General features: G+C 35.0%; 1 protein-coding gene across 2 annotated transcripts; it reads left to right on the forward strand.

Annotated features, from left to right (window-relative positions):
• Positions 1 to 4,449: 4,449 nt before the first annotated feature.
• Positions 4,450 to 13,985, forward strand: LOC123539711 (oocyte zinc finger protein XlCOF28-like). 2 transcript variants are annotated; one of them, XM_045324445.2, is made up of 4 exons: positions 4,450 to 4,580; positions 9,685 to 9,928; positions 10,947 to 11,355; positions 13,651 to 13,985. In XM_045324445.2, exons 2-4 carry the CDS (start codon positions 9,775 to 9,777, stop codon positions 13,970 to 13,972), a joined length of 885 nt encoding a protein of 294 aa, XP_045180380.2. In that variant the 5' UTR covers positions 4,450 to 4,580; positions 9,685 to 9,774; the 3' UTR covers positions 13,973 to 13,985. The 2 variants fall into 2 exon arrangements, with proteins under 2 accessions (XP_045180380.2, XP_045180381.2); XM_045324446.2 differs by having other exon boundaries at positions 4,451 to 4,570.
• The last annotated feature ends 4,960 nt before the right edge of the window (positions 13,986 to 18,945 follow it).

Below are 18,945 nucleotides of genomic sequence, written 5' to 3' on the forward strand. Positions count from 1 at the left end.
ACGGTCCAGGTAAATGATTTATTAAATCTTAGAAGTGTTATGTATTAAGTGTTCATAAAATCTAAGATCCTTTGGAAGCAAGGAAAGCAACCAAGCAGAACAATAGCAGGCTCGGTTTGATTGAGTCTGTTCATGAGAGGTAATGGAAAGTGCAATACGTCTTATGTCCCCCAGCACCGGCTTAAATCCTGTTTTTAATTTAAAATACGTTGTACACTCAGTCGAATAAAAATTTGCAAGTGCATTTGTTATAGGTAAAAAATGATAGAGCGTATAAACAAACCTTACTTAATGTATCTAACTCATGCGTGAAATCTGTTTGGGTTCATTGTATTTCCTTTTAACATGATAAGTTATAGGCCTATTTTCCTATGAGACATATTAAATTTTCAACTCCGCCTTTCTACAGACATTGTTTAATAAGAGAAGTTCTCCTATCACATGTTTTTTTTTTTTTGTATTTATACTAGCGATACATATTTTGAAGTTGATGTTGTTTCAAATATAGAAAACGTTTGAAGAATTGATTTTGTTTATAGCAGGTATACAAGTGCAATTAAAACTACAGTGAACAATGCATTTATTTTCCTACCTGATAAGCAGGTCTGTTTTCATAAAAATGATATGGTTCTTTTTTGTCTTATTCGGTCTGGTATCTTAATACTAATTCTCATCTTTTTAATCGTTTGCCCGCATTTGTTTATTAGGGACTAGTTTTCTGATTTCTTGTAGAAGTGACCAACAGTCTATATATTTGGCGTATATGTTTATAAAAACAACTAGTGGAGTGTTCTTAAGACATAGGTGCCCCAAATTCCTATCACTGTACATGGATTTATGACTCTAAGTGGAATAGTTTTTAAAGAAAACACTTAGTGCACAACTTCACATGCTATATGCAACAATCCTCTAATATTTCGTCACTCTGTCAAGCAAATTTTGAGATACATGAGACACAAACTTTTATGCCCTTAATGTATAGTTTTGACTAAGTTACGGGCCATAATAGCTGCGTTCAAAAGATCACAGCCTCCCTAAAATAAAACCATATGTCACAGCCTCCCTAAAATAAAACCATATAGCAGTGTTGATATGGATGTGTATCAGTTGTGTTTCCAAGGCAGTGTTTTTCGTCACCTTACTCTTAAATTTTTACAAAAACGAGATAAATGCGCCAGCCAGTTAATCTTACTTTGCTCTGACTTTTAAGTTTTAAGCCTTGGTGTCATGCACATGGATTACGTGCACCGGTATTTGCTCTATGTCCATGTTTTTCATCAATGTTTTGCTTGGTGTTTTGCCAATACCTCTCCTAGTATGCCAATATCGCCTTAATTATTTGAAGTTAATGAAAAACACGGACTTTTTCCGTACGGAAATACAGCTTTTATCCTAAATTACGTACAGACGGATGAACAGAGCTGGAAGGTCGCCGTATGACCTATAATTGTGTCGGTGCGACGTTAAACCCAACAAAACAGATAGAATTTGTGTGACCCAGATAGTGAATGATGTCTTCCCAAGGTGTAGACACAGTTTATAACCTATAAGCCACTGACAGACGGCTCTCAAGTCATGACTTGCTAACGAATTGCTAATTTATACATTTGTACTTGTTTTGGCATTTAGAAAGAATTGTTTTTGTTTTTCCACAATAGCACACGTCATTTACAAAATAAGGAAATGCAAAAGACCTAAAATTGATCCTAGGGGTACACCACATTCTAGCGGACGAAGACAAAATACTGATTTTTTTATTAAATGGTATCTTTAAGATAAATAAGAAGAGAACCACCTGACTGAAGATTCTGTGAGACCTTCTGGATAGAATTGGGAGATTAACTTATTCAGCGCCTTTTTGAAGATCTCTTAGAACTATGCCGACATGGTGACCTTTGTTCACCTGAAAAGGAATATAGTCCGTGAGATGATATGGCAGGTATAGGTTGAAACCCCATGTCTAAAGAAAGGCTAACACTCGTATAAAAGACTTTTTTCTATAGCTGATCATTTAATGACCCCCTCAAAGACCGGGCGGTAATCAGGTCTTTTAGTATACTGGGACTACACGAGCTGACTTTATATCGACAATGGAGACAATGCACCCTATCTAAACCCCTTGCCTTATTTGGACAAAGGTTGTTCAGATATTCAACAACTTCATTTTTGATAAAATCTACAAAGAACACCTAAACTCTATGGATATCTGTCTAAATAGACCTTGAAACAAGCTTTGTTTTACTGTGTATTGCAGTGAATCATAGCTGTCGGGTTTACTTTATATATACTTTTCACATAAAAAGTTTTCCGCGAAGTAATTTTGTAAAGTGATTTTCTGCGAAGATTCACATCTTTGTTTAGAGTATATTCTACCACAAACATATTCCTACAGCTGATCAAATATAAACACCGGCTCCGAATTTCATTTGCCATTAAATAACCAGAGCCTTCGTGTAGTTTATTGTCTAGTTTATCCGTGTTCATAGATCATTGGATGTGCAGCAGTTGAACCAAACACCGTTACTCCGAGTGGCTATATAGTCAGGGCCATGTTAAATGAACCGTGTTAAATCGGACGATAAATGACAAGAAGGCTAATTATTTATTTTCATTCTAACTTGCTCACTGAAATGTTTCATAGAAATTATGTTGGAATCAAATGTCCTTGTAGAAATAATGGACACCATTTCCAGTATAAGGGATCACTCCTAGCTGTAAGCATTGTTCAACCTTGATGACGATGAAATGGCTAGTTTAAGTTCCTTGTAGGGGGCGAGGTGGTGGTAATCTACATGGACTATGTCCGATTTTGTAAAAAAGAAATTAGATAGGCGTGAAGCCGCTAATGTTTTACCTAACCTGATTTTAGAAACACTGCTTGTGCAGTCATAGTTGTTACAGACATAACGTGCTGGTGCCCTATGGCGCTATGTTAATTATTTCCATTTTGTTATAGTTAGGGACCTTTAATTGCCACGGCTGCCAAACGGTTGAACAACATCCTAATTTTTGGCGGAGATAGGTGTTATAGGCCTTTGATGTTTGCCTTGGCATTTCTGCTGATGAAATGGAGAGAGCTATTTGCTACGTTTAAGAAAGCTGATATCTTATAATTCAGGTCTTTAGAAGGTGTCGTCCCAAGGTATTTAGCGGCATCGATGCTTTTTATTTCAGTTGCGTGTAAAATGTAGGGAATATGTAAGGGATCCTTTTCCTAAATGTAAGATGTATTGCTGTTATCATACGTTAAATAAATGTTAAGTACGTTATCAATAAATGAGCATGGCTTGAAAATATGCAACAATACAACGGGGCAAATACATACATATAAGATTCAAGAACGAAGAGTAAGTATTACTGTATGTAATTATTGGTAACATTGATGAATATGTATGTTCTGTCAAACTAGACTGGGTATTGTTAATCACCCCTTGGATATGGTGCCTGCTTTTTAATTTTGTCTTTTGGCAGTTTCTTTGATATGCAGGCTCCATATTGTATTGTATTGTATTGTATTGTATTGTATTGTATTGTATTGTATTGTATTGTATTTTGTATTGTATTGTATTGTATTGTATTGTATTGTATTGTATTGTATTGTATTTTGTATTGTATTGTATTGTATTGTATTGTATTGTATTGTATTGTATTGTATTGTATACAGGTAATTTCCGCCTCTTGGATAGACGCACCCTCCGGAGAGGTATTTTTTTTTCTTTATATTAACTGTGATCGCTAGGTGCTTTTATTTACAAGTGCACACTTCGTGTATATATACAAGTGTCTAACAGGTACAGACTAGCTAAAGAGACAGATATTCAGGGAATCCGGGTATCAGACCCTAGCTATTTTTGAATAGACCCCTTAATTGGTTCTTTAACGTGCCCGGTGTATAGCACCGATACACGCAAGGATTGTCTGGGTTTCTGACCAGTACACCTCTAGTTGGGTGGGAAACACTGAAAGCGTTTCTGAAAAATCCCAAAATCTGTCGGGGATAGCACCACGGACCTCTGGATTGGAAAGACAACGTGAAAACCACTGAGCTAATCCGTCCACTCCATAACTACAGATTTCCTCTCTTAATTCCAGGTTGTTTAGTTCTGCCCATTGTTTTCTCGTTTAGGGAAAAGCCATTATCTTATATGGGGGTCATAGGTCGCTTTTCATGGAATTGCACTCTGCGCATTAATGCATCGCGATGTCTTTAAACTTATAACATGTGTAAATGTTGAGTTCTGCTCAACCCAGGGCTAGAGGGCGTGGACGGTAGCTTATATTTCCATTACCGTCCATGAACAGGCTCAGTCAAACCGAGTCTGAAATATTTTCTTTTATGTCAAGTTGGGCGACACTGTTTTATTTTATGAAAATATAAGATCCGCATTAATTTAGTATAGTCGTTAGGTAGACAATCTCTGGATAACATTTCCTGAATTCTCTCCCTTCGCTTTACCGCCCCCATTTGTATATATTTCAGGTCAACCAAGCGTAAACAAAATTAAAATTCATTTTAATTCTTTGTTTGCCAACCCATTATTACATTCAAAGTTTGCGGAAGAAATCTACAGTAAGCAGATGTAAATAAAGTTTGATTACTTGTTGATTTTTACATATTGAATGAATGATAGTGTTTATTTGACCATCTCTTGGTGAAATTGAGAGGGTGGGGTAACAACAACAATACCTTATTATTTCAGTTAATGCTCCACCTTTACTCTTGAAAGCTCTTCCATTTAATTTCGTTGATGTAAATTGACGTGATGCCTCTGATGTCAAAAACCATGGCAAAATTGAGTGATGGAACCAATGCTTGGCATATTTCCATCGCAGTACCCCATAATTTTATGCACACCTATTTGAAGTATTTCAATACAATTTTTGTTTTGACCTCGTTTTCGATTAAGTTGGGGGATCCAATGAGGTAGGTACACAGTACTTAGACAGAAAAACCTTGCGGTTCATTTGACGGGTAAACAATGTGGAAAGTTTAGGATTTGAAGATATTTATCAACTTATATTTACCATGTATACTCAACATCACTAATCTTGCGTCATCACTAATTTCGCGGTATTTGAGTTGCGCCACCTACATGGTGTTTACCGGTGAAGTTCGTGACCTATTTTACTCATGCTGGTGAAAAATGTTCCTACCTGCAGTTACATTGCTAAATATCTGTCAATATTTATTAAAATCGTATTTTTCACATATCTATTGCAAAAATCCACGAATTAAGCAAATATTTGCAATGTTTGTAAGTTCGTCTACCAGCTTATCGGCATTTGTCCTCATTAATTATGCAAATTAAATCCCGCCTATAGGTTGAAGGACACAAAATTTTACGTAACAGCCCCCAGCTACACAAAAATGAATAAAATATCGGTATCAGGCGAAACATCAAAACGTCTTAACTCGACGGATAACGGGGAGGAAGGGATGGGGGCCCACTGATCATCTCCTCAAAATACACCCATTATCCTGAGCAGTGAATTTGAACATGGTAAATAACTATCAAATAGAAAATATTATGTAATAATACGATTTTTAGGCTCTGCTACATTATGACCACGCCTGCGACCTTGTGATTTACTTGCAAAATATCTGGTGTGTCCGCTGCCCAGAGGAGAATATTTTCGACAGTGCCAATGTGAACAGATAATATAAAACGTTTAGATTGGCGTTTAATGACTTTTGAGTGTTCCTGTTAGTTTTACTTAGATAGCTTTTCAATGTTTGAATTATATTTAGTGTTTTTTAACCTATGATAGTTTGATTGACACAATTGTTGACCTATACCGCGACATTAGTGATGTGACGTCACATGATAAAAATGGCTGACTATTGTTGTTCGAAGTACACATGAATGTTTCTTGAATGATATCTTATTCATTTTCACACAGTTATTGATGCATATGACATGAAATATTGTGGTAAAGACAAGAAATACACTGTTGTGTTGTTTCTTGTTTAATGTCGTTACGTCGAATGTCAAGTACCGCGACATTACAGATGAACGGTATACATATTTTTAAGGTTTTACTAATGCAAATTTTCATCCATTGTAAAAACATCCCTGTGGAAGCTTAGATTAAAAAAGTGATGAAAATTTTGTTGTACGTCTGCAGTCTACTTCGGTGCTGTCAAAAGTCGCACTAATTGTATGTGAGTTGTGATATTCATAATTTTAACATACATGTGCGAAATATTGCGGAATGATACTAATTTCACTTGGGTATTGATTACACTTTACTCGGTCTTTATCATAGACTCTTTGTGTAAAATCTTTAAACTCAAACTTTAAACTAAAGTCAAAGTATCAAAACTATATAATTTCTTTTAAATGTAACTTTTAATTTTGTAGTTTGAAGCATTATCTAGATCATGTGCATCTAATTTGTCTTCTGAAATAGTGTGATAATTATTTTTAAAGTCACTATATGTTCATTGTAAAAATACTTCATTTTACCCTTGTGGAAACTGGCAGGTACATGTACATTGTACTTGAAAATGCAGCTCTCTAATTGGTCAGTTAGAACTCCTGATGTCATGATAAAGTTATGAATTGTGATAATTTTTGCACAGCTCAATATCTCTCCTCCACGTACAATACTGGAAGGACCTTTTCTGTGTTGAACCTTGTTGAACCTTCTGTGACGATTCTACACGGTGATTTTTAAACCGCATTTTAACTACAAAAAACAAAAAATATTAGTGAAATTTTAATATACCTGGGAAGAATATCCATTTTTTCCTTCCATTCAGTTGAAGTTTATGTGAATAAATGGCAAAACACGACTTTGTCACTGTTTTAAACAATGCACGTTAAAGTTCACATGCATTTTACATGGCTCCGATGCGTGTCACGTGATTGATAATTACCAACTGCACTGTCAGCTGTACTGAGTGTAATGGCAGACATGTAAATACAGCGAGGTAGCCAAATGAAACATATTTAGCGTTTATGCTTTATTAACTTGTTTTACTGTTATGTTTAAACCATAACATGATTCAGTTTTAATTATTTTGTTTTACGATTTCATTATTTAAGTATATTTCCTGATCGTGTTTTTACCTAAATCAACTTTCAACACAGAAAAGGTCTTTACTGGTTTTAATGTAAAGAGAGGGATTTTGCCCTATCACGAAATATCTCAGAATCAGTTCTGACATCATTATTTGGACTAATGACTGCCGTGTGACATATGTAGTACCGTACTATTCTATGCACTGTTTTGGAAGGTGTATGCATTGTATATCAATGCAATCATTACTACACACTTCATAATTTTTTCACCTGCCACGTAGGCTGCGAACACTGGGTCCATCTAAAGTTTTTTACAAAAATAAATGTGATAAAGTCCTCTGTAAACACTGCAATCCAGAAGAATGAAAGAAAAACATCCAGACAGTGTGTAATAAAAAAAGGAGAGTGATTATTTATGTTCTTGGTCCCTTATGTTCATGAATGTTTAAAATTTTTTAAGATTTATTTATCATTTGGCATAAATATTGATTATCTACTTGCCTTGTCAAGTTTTATTGCAGCATCCATGACAGTTATATTGTAGCACATTACTTACAGTGATTGCACAAAAATTATTAAGCCAATCAAAAGCTTCGTTACAAGTATGATGTAAGATGTGTTGAAATAGGTGTGTTAGAAACAGGAATGGCAGGCCGCACTAGTTGTTTACTTTTTGATTTCTGACAGTGAGTTGTTTAGAATAAGATGTTGATGGCATGATTCAATGCATAAAAGGTTACTGCACCAGTGTGTTTTTTTCCCCTTCATAATAGGGGTCGTTAATAGGCCCCTTCCGCTCAGAAAATTTCTTTTAAATCATGCAGTTTCCCCCAAAAATTTACTTTACATCAGGTTATTTATTCCCCTTTGTGTGAAAAGTGTGAAACCCAGTGTGCTTGTAAAGAAAAAGTCACAAAGCTTTATTTACAAACTTATAATTATGAGTTTTTTCCCAAAATCATGTATGTAGCAAAGTCATGTTTCACGTGTTTAGTTTAATATAGGCCTAAATTCAAAATGGACTATTGCTTGTTCCCCTCCCATGACCAACCTGAAAAAATGTCAAACCCAAATTTATTGCAAGATCCGGTAAATAATTTTTTTCTTCTCTAAATTTTTCTAGGTTTGAATAATTTTGGGACAAATACTGACAGAAGTACATTTGTACTGGTATAAAATTCATCTTGTTGCATGTCATTATAAAAATAATTAATTGTCAAAAGTGTTAAAATATTCCTTGATGTGCCAATAAATTTTGGTGGCCATTTTTGTTTGAAATACTTTTAGACCATATTGTTTTAAACCAAGTGTTGAAAAAGGTGGGAAAAATTGACATACACCGTCTGCTTAGAGAAACGAAAAACAACATTTGGTGTCAGCTTCTGTCAGTTATACAATTTTGCCATGAAATAGCTACGAGTTGATATGTAATGATTAAACAACTTTTTGGAATATTTTCATAACATTTAAAAAAGATATAAATAATGCATCAGAAAAGTAGTCTACTGTTTTTTAAGTGTGTAAATTTCGGCTTTATTTTTCAACTTAAAGATCCAGATAGAAGTTATTCACAAGTATAACACAAGTTGAGACTGAAAAACTGCAAATGCTTTAATAGCCTTGCTTACAAAAGTTCTGGAAAAATATAATGGCTGTGCGTACAGCAGAATTCTGATTCAGTCAGCTGTTGATATTTCTTGACTGATATAGACGAAGTATTCCACATAATAAATGTTTTTCCATTATAATACTTTATATTGTATTAACTCAGTCATACAGTATTTATACACTGTAAATGAGTATTTGCTTTTTGATTTTGAAAAAGACATATTTAGCAAAGTACATCTGCATCAAACCGTTTGTAAAAATTAAATTTCAGTTTGGTCATAGAAAATTAGAAAGAAATTGTTATTTTATAAATAATGCCAGCTTTGATTACCTTTCTTTCATTTTTCATATATTTTCGTGACCCCGATTTTTTGAAAAAATCCGGTTATTTACAGAGGTACTAACTTATGCAAATATATTTTAAGTTAAAATAAAAGCGTCAAAATGCAAATATATGTCTGATCTTGCAACGGAAGCTCTTATTTTTTAAGATTTTTTGAGATGAGATATGCACAGGGGCAGTAATCCACCATATATAAAATGTAAAACTATACTAGTGAGGACCTGGTATGGCAGATGCTTAACATAAATGATGGACACAGTGATCAGACCTATATTTTATGGATGAAACTTGGTGTGCCTTCACTGTCTTAGATAAGCACATCACTTATTCGGATGAAAACAAAGCATATTTGTGGAACAGCAAATGAAATCATCCAAAAATATCATTTCATGATGCTACACTTGTACTTGTTGCAACCTTTAAAGTTGTAATTATGTCTCCCACCACACAGTGGTGTTGGAGACCTGTCTCTGTGTGTGTCTGTCACAAAGCTTGTCCGCACTCTTGTTGTTATGTACCATTCAGGGTAACTGGCCAGCTTATGAAACATAAACAACTATTAAAATCAATAAATGTAGCAGTTGTAATATATGTATATGTTTTAGTTACGCAAATAATGACAGTTAACCGATATTGTGAATATAAATTCCTCGCAAAAATGTATGATTTTATGGTAGGTGATTAAATCTATTATTACAAATTTTTCAGGCATTTTCAGAGATTGTCATGACATTTAACACAACATGTTGATACTTAGTGGCTGAGAACTGTGACTGACTATTGTGGCAGTGTTCACTCATGCGTGATGTACATGTTCTAGTGATCCAGGACGGACCAATGCAGGCCCTGGGGACCAAGTCAGCTAAGGACCCTTCGTCCTTGAAGTGTGAACAGTGCAGTAAGACTTTTACGAGATCCTGGCTACTGAAGAATCATCAAAGAGTACATACAGGTAATTATAAATTATTTCAATCATTGGTGACTCTGGCATATATTTTTACAATAAGAAATCACGACTTGCTGTTGAAGACATGATTAATTAGGATAAATATGTAGACAGAAAATATAAGGCTTTGTGTTAAATCAACACAAATATATTTTAAGTTAAGGATCATGTAAAGCTTTTGAGACCACCCTTCAAGTAAATTTTCATTTTGGAAATTATACCTGACAGAGTGACAGACAGACCCACAATATTCAGAACATGTATTATATATACAGAATTGTTCAGAAGAAGTAGAAAATACTTTCTACAAAGGTCACCTTGTTTGGTAATACGTATTTTGTCTGTGACAGCATCAGCAGCAGCAACAACAGTAGCAGCCACAGCATGATCATCACCACTCCTACAACATCCACAACAACCACCTTAATCATTGTTATTTTTCTAACAATCATCACAATTATCAACACCACCATATGCATCTTGTTCTGTACAATACATATACCTTGACTGTCCATGTTCTATTTTGTAGAAAATATCAAACTTCTTCTTCAAATATATTTTTTCTCTAAATTTATTTTTGTTGTGTTTCTAACATACTTATCAGTTCTGTTCAGTTCTCGGAGTACTTGGAGAAATATGTTAGACACACAATTATAATCGTAAAAGTAATGACAGAATGCTGTTGAAAAAGAAGCTTGATATTTTCTACAAAATAGAACATGAACAGTTGAGGAACATGTGATATAGGACAAAATGTATTGTTTATTGAAGAATAACCTGTCTCAAATGAAAGTTTCATGACTCTTGCTTACATTTTAGCAGAATTATTCTCCTTTTTCAACTTAGAAAATTCTACTAAAGCTTTTTACAGGCTAGTAATTTGTAGGTGGAAGGGTTTCAAATAGCCCAGCGTGCTGTCATTAGACAGTTGTGTTATTTTGTAAATATCATTCTGTGCAACTCAAATGCATGTATTTTGCTCTAATTTCATGTGTATATAGTGAAACAAACATTTACAATTTAGGTGAGCGTCCATACAAATGTGCATTTTGTGACAAAGCATTTGCCGACAAGAGTAATTTACGACAACACCAGAAAATCCATACAACAACTGAAAAACTATTCCAATGTGGAATATGTCAGCGTACATTTGCACAGAGGCGTTACCTCATGAAACATGCAACAGAAATACATCGGGACGTGTCAATGAGTTTATATGGGTCACCAACATCAGAACAAAAGGAAAAAGAAGAAGAACCAGTCAGACTTGCAGCAGAGAAGCAGACAACAAAAATATCAGCGGCAGCTGTGCAGACGGCAGCAGAGATACCAAACAAATCAGCAGATCATCAGTATTTAACGAGGCAGAAATCTCGCACAAAAACAGTATCCGAGTCAAAGGATGATAAAGAAACCAAAGAGAAAAAATATAGGTAAGCTTAATTTGTGCTGCCTTTATCAAATTATCAATTAACAGATTCATAAGTTTCATACTGTTTGTTTCATATAACAAGTGGTGCAGGTTTTTATATTTATATATAAATAGTTGAATATTTGATATCTCCAGGTCCATGGGACCAAACTTTCGGCTTTTAAATACAGGGAAACACCAATAGCTTGAGCACTTGTGCCCATTCAAGTAATTCATGTGGTCCCTTGCTGTTTTCTTGATATTTTAGCTTACCTGAGCATAAAGTGCTTGGGATGAGCTATAGAGAATAATAGGTTAGTGCCGTAGATGAGAAAGTTTATCTGGCGAGGTGGAGGAGGTTATCGGGTGAGCCGAAGGCGAACCTGATAACGTCCGGAGCCGAGCCAGATAAACTTTCTCCATCTTAGGCACTAACCTTTTATTCTATTTATCTTGTCATTACTTCATTTTCCGATATTTGGCAATTTATTTTACAAAAATAAGTGTGCGACAACCGCTTTAATGACGTCATATTCGTAATGACGTCACTTATATAATGACGTGATTACCGGCAAAATCGCAATAACTTCTTCGTTTTTGAATAAAAACTCATTCTTTGACCACTCATTTTCTTAGTTCGGACATTTCCAACACAATGATGATGGTTTCGTTGCAAATTTTCTTATGACAACAATATCGATCATAAGGTCACATGATCAACTGACCGTATATCACTGGTCACATGATCAACTGACGGTATATCAAGAAAGATATACGGCACCCTGATATCGGGTCGAAAATACTGCAAGTGACAGGATAAATTGTGATCTCTCACAATCCAGTGTCCATCCGTACGGCATCCGTCCACATTTCCCTTTAAACAACATCTTCTCTGAAACCATTTGGTGGAAGTTGATGAAACTTGGCCTGGATGTTCCTTAGGTGGTCCTCTTCTAAAGTTGTTCAAATGGTTCCGCTTGGTTGTACATAGGGGCCATCAGGGCTAAAAATAGAAAAATCTTTAAACAACATTTCCTCTTAAACCGCTAGTCTGATTTTGATATAATTTCACACAAATGGTCCTTGTGTGGTCCTCTACCAATTTTTTTCCAGAAACTTAAGAATTCTTCTTGTATGAAACTGCAGACCAGATTTTGAAATAATTTCACTCAAATGGTCCTTGTGTGATCCGCTACCAAGATTGTTCAAATTATTCTGATTCCTCAAAAAACATGGCTGCCAGAGGGCTAGGTCAGTTTTCCCAATATGTTTATAATAGAAACTTAAAAGAATCTTGTATTAAACTGCTGGCCTGATTTTGAAATAATTTCAAACAAATGGTCCTTGTGTGACCCTCTACCAAGAATGTTCAAAAATGATCATTAAAGTTGATAGGGAGGTTGGTTGTAACCAGCAGATGAACCCTATTGATTTGAGGTCAGTATCGGTAGGCCAAAGGTCAAGGTCACATTGACCTGGAACAGTTAATCCATTTCTGGACGATAACTTGAGAAGGCTTGGGCCTAGGATCACGAAACTTTACTAGGGAGGTTGATCATGACCAGCAGATTACCCCTGTTGATGTTGAGATCAATAGGTCAAAGGTCAAGGTCACATTGACCCAGAACATTAGAACTTTCCTGTACAGTGACCAAATAATTTCTGTTCCTTGTGCAATTACTGAATGCATCAAGGGGGGCATTTCGTGTTCTACAAGCTCTTATTATTTTGTGAAGTTGTGCACCTTTGCTTTTGTTCGAGATTTTACTCAACTGACCAGCGTTATGGTCCTTGAAATCAACAGTTACGCTGAAAGGGCTTGTAAGTTTGAGTTATGAAACCATGGGAATATTATTCAGCAAATGAGATTGTGCATCTATTGTTTGCTTTTGGATTTCAGTCCACTAGACTGAGTTACGGCCTTTGACTTTGTCAAAAATCTGCATTAAGGACCTAAAACTTTGTGTTTGCACACATCTGTAAAAATATTTGACCCGAAGTTATGAAACTTTACAGGAATTCTGTTCACCAAGTGAAGTTGTGCACCTGGGGTTTATTTGGGATTTATCCCTCCACTCCTCGAAAAATAACAACAAAGTGAATGAAACAAAGTTTAACAATCTTTAAGACGGTAGACCTCATCTACAGAATTTCTGTCTTACTAAAGTAGTTTAACTTCCTATGATTTTGAAGGTCATGCACTCAAGACACATGTTTTCTTTCAAAAAATGTTTGTATTACAGTTAACTACATCAGTTCAATTCTATGAATTTGTTAAATCAACTAGATCATAATTTCCAGGAAATTTCTATTTCAGTGAACAAGATCTGAAAGACTTTATCAAAAGTAACCAGAAGACAATGGAAAAGAATGGGTACATTTTCATCAAACAAAACTTTGAATCTTTAGATACGGAACCAACTTTAACAGAAATCAGTGAAGTTCCAGTTACTGCCATAAAGGACGAAGTTGCTTTAAAAACAGATGGAGAGACTGGTAACCAGATATTAAATGTTAATGGAAAAATGGTTTATCTTCAAATGGAGAACAAGCTGGTTAATAAAACACAAGCTTTGTCTCAGAATTCACAAGTTACAACGCAGAGTACTCAAAACCCAGCACACAGTTGCTACCACTAACATTCTGAAAGGTAGGAAAGCTTGGCAAAAAGATTTCAGGTGTTCGTCGACAGCAAACATTTGAAAACCAGTGGAATAAAAAAGGACAAGAGATGCAGTTAAGTTGTAATGTAGCTAATATGAAACAGACAATATCAAAGCCAGTACATCTGATTCCAGGAGCACCGCAGAATGCTCCCGCAGAGCCAATGACCTTGGTTCAGGTCATGCCGCAGGGTGGTCTTTCAGTGGTACCAAATCGAGGACCATACATTGTCCCAGTGTCAGTTGTTCAAATGCCACATCATGGGCAGCCGTTACTGGTTCCAGCTAATTCTTCTAATCTAAAATCTCTTTCCCTTCCAAGCATTAATAGTGTAAGTGTAAACAATACAGTGGTAAATAATGCAACAAACACAAATGTTTTGGCAGACACAAATCAGCAGGTCATTGAAATTCAAACTGTACCTGTTTCTATGGATGAAAAAGGAGCTGCGAGTGATATGTCAGGAGCACAAGGGGTAACCCCAACTCCTATTGTGTCGGACGCCCCATGGCAGGGAATAGTTAATATCAATTCAGAGCAGGAGTTGTATGAATATATTAATTCACAGTCTGTGTCCGCTGCTGAAAATGACCAAGGCATGACAATTCTTATACAAAATGTTGATTCTCAGAATAGCACAGTCATGTCCCTTGATTCTCAAAGTTTACTGTCTGGTTCTGGCAATTTTTCAAATGTGTTCCACGACCAATCTGCTATAATTTCTGATGTTTTGCCAGAGTCTGTAAATATTACTGAAGTTCAAATTAATGCTGAAGATTCTACATGTCAAAATTCCAACCAGAATGAAGGAGAGAGCAATACTGAAATCAATAACGAGACATTTACTGAAGAAATAGTCAATGAGGAAGACAGTAACTTAGTTGTTGTAAAAGCAGAAGCATCCAATGACTCAGATGATGCTCAGAGTCAGGTGATGCTTACAGAAGCTAATAGAGAACATTTGAATGACCAGGAAGACTTTACAGATGACCAGAGTGAGAAAATGCTTATCAAAAGTGAGAATGAATGTGAACCAGAACCATTCAGTGACCACAGTATGTATACAGCCCACGGAGTTAAGTGTGAAATTGATGACAGACCTGAACAGTTAATGGAAACAGAAGATTGTGAATCAGATGGAATGGTTATTGATGATCACAGTGCTGCTAATAACAGTACAGAGTCGGAAGATGCTGAACTTAATGACGAAGTATAGCTTCATGATATTTTTTAATTGAATTTGATCAGAATTTATTTACATAACTCATTAAGTGTATAGATATTTGTAAAATTGTTCTCAAAGTTCCAAACATTACATGCTTTATGTAGTTTTGATGTTTCAAAGTTATTTGAACTTTTAAGATAATTGAACTAATACAGTAGAAAAACTGATGTTAAAAACAATACATTACACAGGAGTGAGTGCTGATTCAATGCATTTTTTTTGTTCCAGTTCAATTTAAATATAAATTTGTATAGGGTTTTGTTAACTGTAAAAAAGGACATGTGAAATATTTTTTAGAGTAGTACAAAGATTGACAGGCATTATTTATAGTTTCTTCTTAGAGCGTGTTTAAGATCTGTTATATCTGTAACGAGATAGAAATGATGATTCTGAATTTAATTGTTCAGTGATTGACTAGGTTCTGAATTTATGGTAATGAAGTAATTTTGTAAATTCTGTAAAGTACATCATTCAATTGCAAGATCATTTTGAGCTGTCTGAGAGTGTTAAGTTGTTGATAAACCATCCAAATCTGTCGAACTCATTTGATGATTCTTCAGAGAGTCAGTGGCTTACGGAAGGGTGTTTAAAGTGACCGTGTGATGCATTAGTGACGAGGCACCTGGGGTCTTTCAAAAGTGGAAAGTCGCCATATGACCAAATGTTGTCGGTGCAGAAATTAAAACCAACAAATAAAAAGAGTTGTTGAGATAGTACTGTGATGGTGTTGATGTACATGCCTCATCATCAGTGTGCACAGTTTCTTTAACCTTTACCTTGCTTAGCTAAATTTCTAAATTAGACTGGTCCATTCATTTTATAATTCAGTGATCATGGTCTGCACTGGTCACAAAGACAAAACTGCTTGCCGCTATCAGGCTAAAGGTTAAGAATATCTCCAAAGGCACCAATTCATTTTCAGACAAATGTAATAGCAATGTTCCTTGAGTGATCTCCTTTCAGATTCCTTCAAATCTAGGTCATCCATACAGAACTGGTTGCCATGACAACCAAAATTGAAAAACTTTAAAAACCTCTTGCTAGACTCTAAAATGATTTCGCAGACATATTTATTTGACAAATCTCTTCGAATTTCATCAATTCTTTTTCGTAAAAGCACTTTGCCCACATGGAGCATGGATAATTTTGTCTATATGGTGGTAAGAAAAAAATCAGAAAACCTTATCTGCTGGCTTTTCTTAAAATGTCTTCACGGTGCTCAATGTTTTTTGGGTGAACCTCTTCCAAATTCCACCAAATAATTCTATTTAGTGAAAAAATATGGTCTCCATGGGGATGGGCTAGTTTTCCCAATATGGCCTTACGGAAATTTTTATCCAGAATTATTGACCTTTTTAACATAGAAAATCAGTATTTCTCGGTTGGTTTTTGTTTAAATTCACTTTTCTTGAATACTTACTGTAGCTTTGAAACTTCATACATTTTTGCCATTGACTAAGATAAGTAAGAAGGCCAAGAAAGATTACTCTTCTTTCAACAAAGTTTCCAGCACTTCCAGACGAGCATTGGTAGGCAGTGCTCTTGTCTCCATCTTTTGATTAAATTATTTTCAGCAGAGTTATGATCCTTGATTTGTCAAATTCTTTGATGTGTGCTACTTCTTCTATACTGCTGGTTGGAATTCCACCAAATTTGTCCAAACAGGAGTTTCCACTGCTGAGCCTAGTTGTGTATATCATTAGAAGTTATGGTTGGTGATTTTAAAAGTGACTACAGTGCATGTTTATTGGGAACCTTGATCATGAAACAATCGTTTTCATGAAAACATTGACCCTATAAGTGGTGGAGTTTTTTTGGTGTGTTTTTGTCGAAATTATGCTATTTTCATAGAATAATAATTTACCACACCTGTTCTTTTAAATCCTTTTATTGTTTCTTACTTGAAATAATTTTAGCAATGTTTAACATTATTAGGGCAAAGATTATATTCCGGGTAAAATGTCCCCCCAACAAAGGAAGGGGAGTATCTGTTTCAGTCTGTTGCTGTTGTGATTGTATGTTTTGTCAGCGGTGTCCGTGACAATCTTGTGCGCATCTCTCCTCTACTTGAATATGAAATTCACCAGATTGTACCAACAGTAGTTGTGCTGGCATGTAGTTCTTAAAAATTTCAGTTATGGACTTTGTTTTTTTTTATGATAACTATATCTAGACCAATCTTGTAATCTCATCCTTGACACAATTTAATGAAACTCACACAGTGATCATAACAACAGTTAGTGTGCATGGCTGTTAGGTTCTTTCAGAATTTTTTTGCGAGTTATGGACTTTGTTTTTTGTTATATACTTTTTGAATTTATCCACCTGACATATTTAATGAACTTCACAATGTCAGTCAACGTATTGCATAAATTATTCTTAGGCAAAATGAGTTATACTTATGTTCTGTAACAATATGGGCCGGGTTATAATAGATTCACCGGACGTCCACCGATGGCAGGATTAATTTTTTTAACCATTGGACGAGGGCGCATAGCCGTGTGAAATTATTCTTGAGCGTATATTCCACCTTAGTATAGTAGTTCCAATTAAATATTGATTACACGATTAAAATGTAAATAGGTTTTGGTATAAATTATTTCGATTCTAATATGTCTTTAATCTAAAAGAGTAGATAAACTATAGTAGCGCTCTTTCTTGGTCTCAACAAAAAACATTGATGTCATCGCACGTTAAGTGACATCATTCTAGCGTAAGAGTGTTTTAACAGAGAAAAGCATATTAGAATGTATGATACACCATTGAACTTTTTATGGACATACTAGTATGCTTCCAAATAGAGTAAATTCTAGTAATCATGATTCAGGGCAAGTGCCAAAGTTCTTATGACCTTTTAAAACTATTTGCTTTCAAGGTGAAAATTTTGTTTGGATAACTATGTATAAATAAAGGTTTAGACTAGAGAACTTGTTTGATTTCTGGAATAGAGCGATTTTGGTTTGCAGGGGTATTTTTCAATTGAAATAGGAGGGTCAGAGGGGTTTCACTGTTTTTTAAAAATAAAACAAGAAACATCTATGGAGTGGGAGGTGTTTGTTTAGAAATCAAGAGCAGAAAAATTTTGTTCTACACCCACATCGTGGCAGTTGCAATAAATCAATAATCCATTATTCTGCAATATGGTTATATTTAACACCAAGTTCTGCAGTTGTACATCAGAATGTAAATTGATGGAGTTATTCATTTGAGAGATTTTGACTTGTTCATGTATACATAGAAAATGTTTTTAGCAAGTATGGAAGGGATTTCAAAGTAAATGAACTCTGCAGATGAGTATTTTGCTCTTCTGTTATGATTTGGTGTATCAGCATTTTAGTACAGTTCACAAATGTTAATATTACTTGTATTTATTTTTAAATGTTGTAAATTTGAAATGTTTAGTACTGAGACTGGTACCTTAATAGATATTATAAATTTACTTGCCTTCATTTGTGTTTGATTAATTTCACATACCTCACACTACTTAACCAGCAACATATAGTTTGCAGTGCCAAAAATGTAACATATAGATAACTTGTTCATAAGTATAATATATTAATATGAAATAAGGCAGTGCCTCAATCGGGAATCATTACAGTCCATAGCTTGCCCAGAAATATGCGTTTGTATCAATTTAAAGGTAGTTTTTGGAATAAACAACAGTACTGCACATATTTGTACTAATGTGCAAGACGTTGTGGTTCGGACAAGTTATGTGAATGC

Source organism: Mercenaria mercenaria, chromosome 16 (assembly GCF_021730395.1).
Source record: "Mercenaria mercenaria strain notata chromosome 16, MADL_Memer_1, whole genome shotgun sequence".
NCBI lineage: Eukaryota > Metazoa > Mollusca > Bivalvia > Venerida > Veneridae > Mercenaria > Mercenaria mercenaria.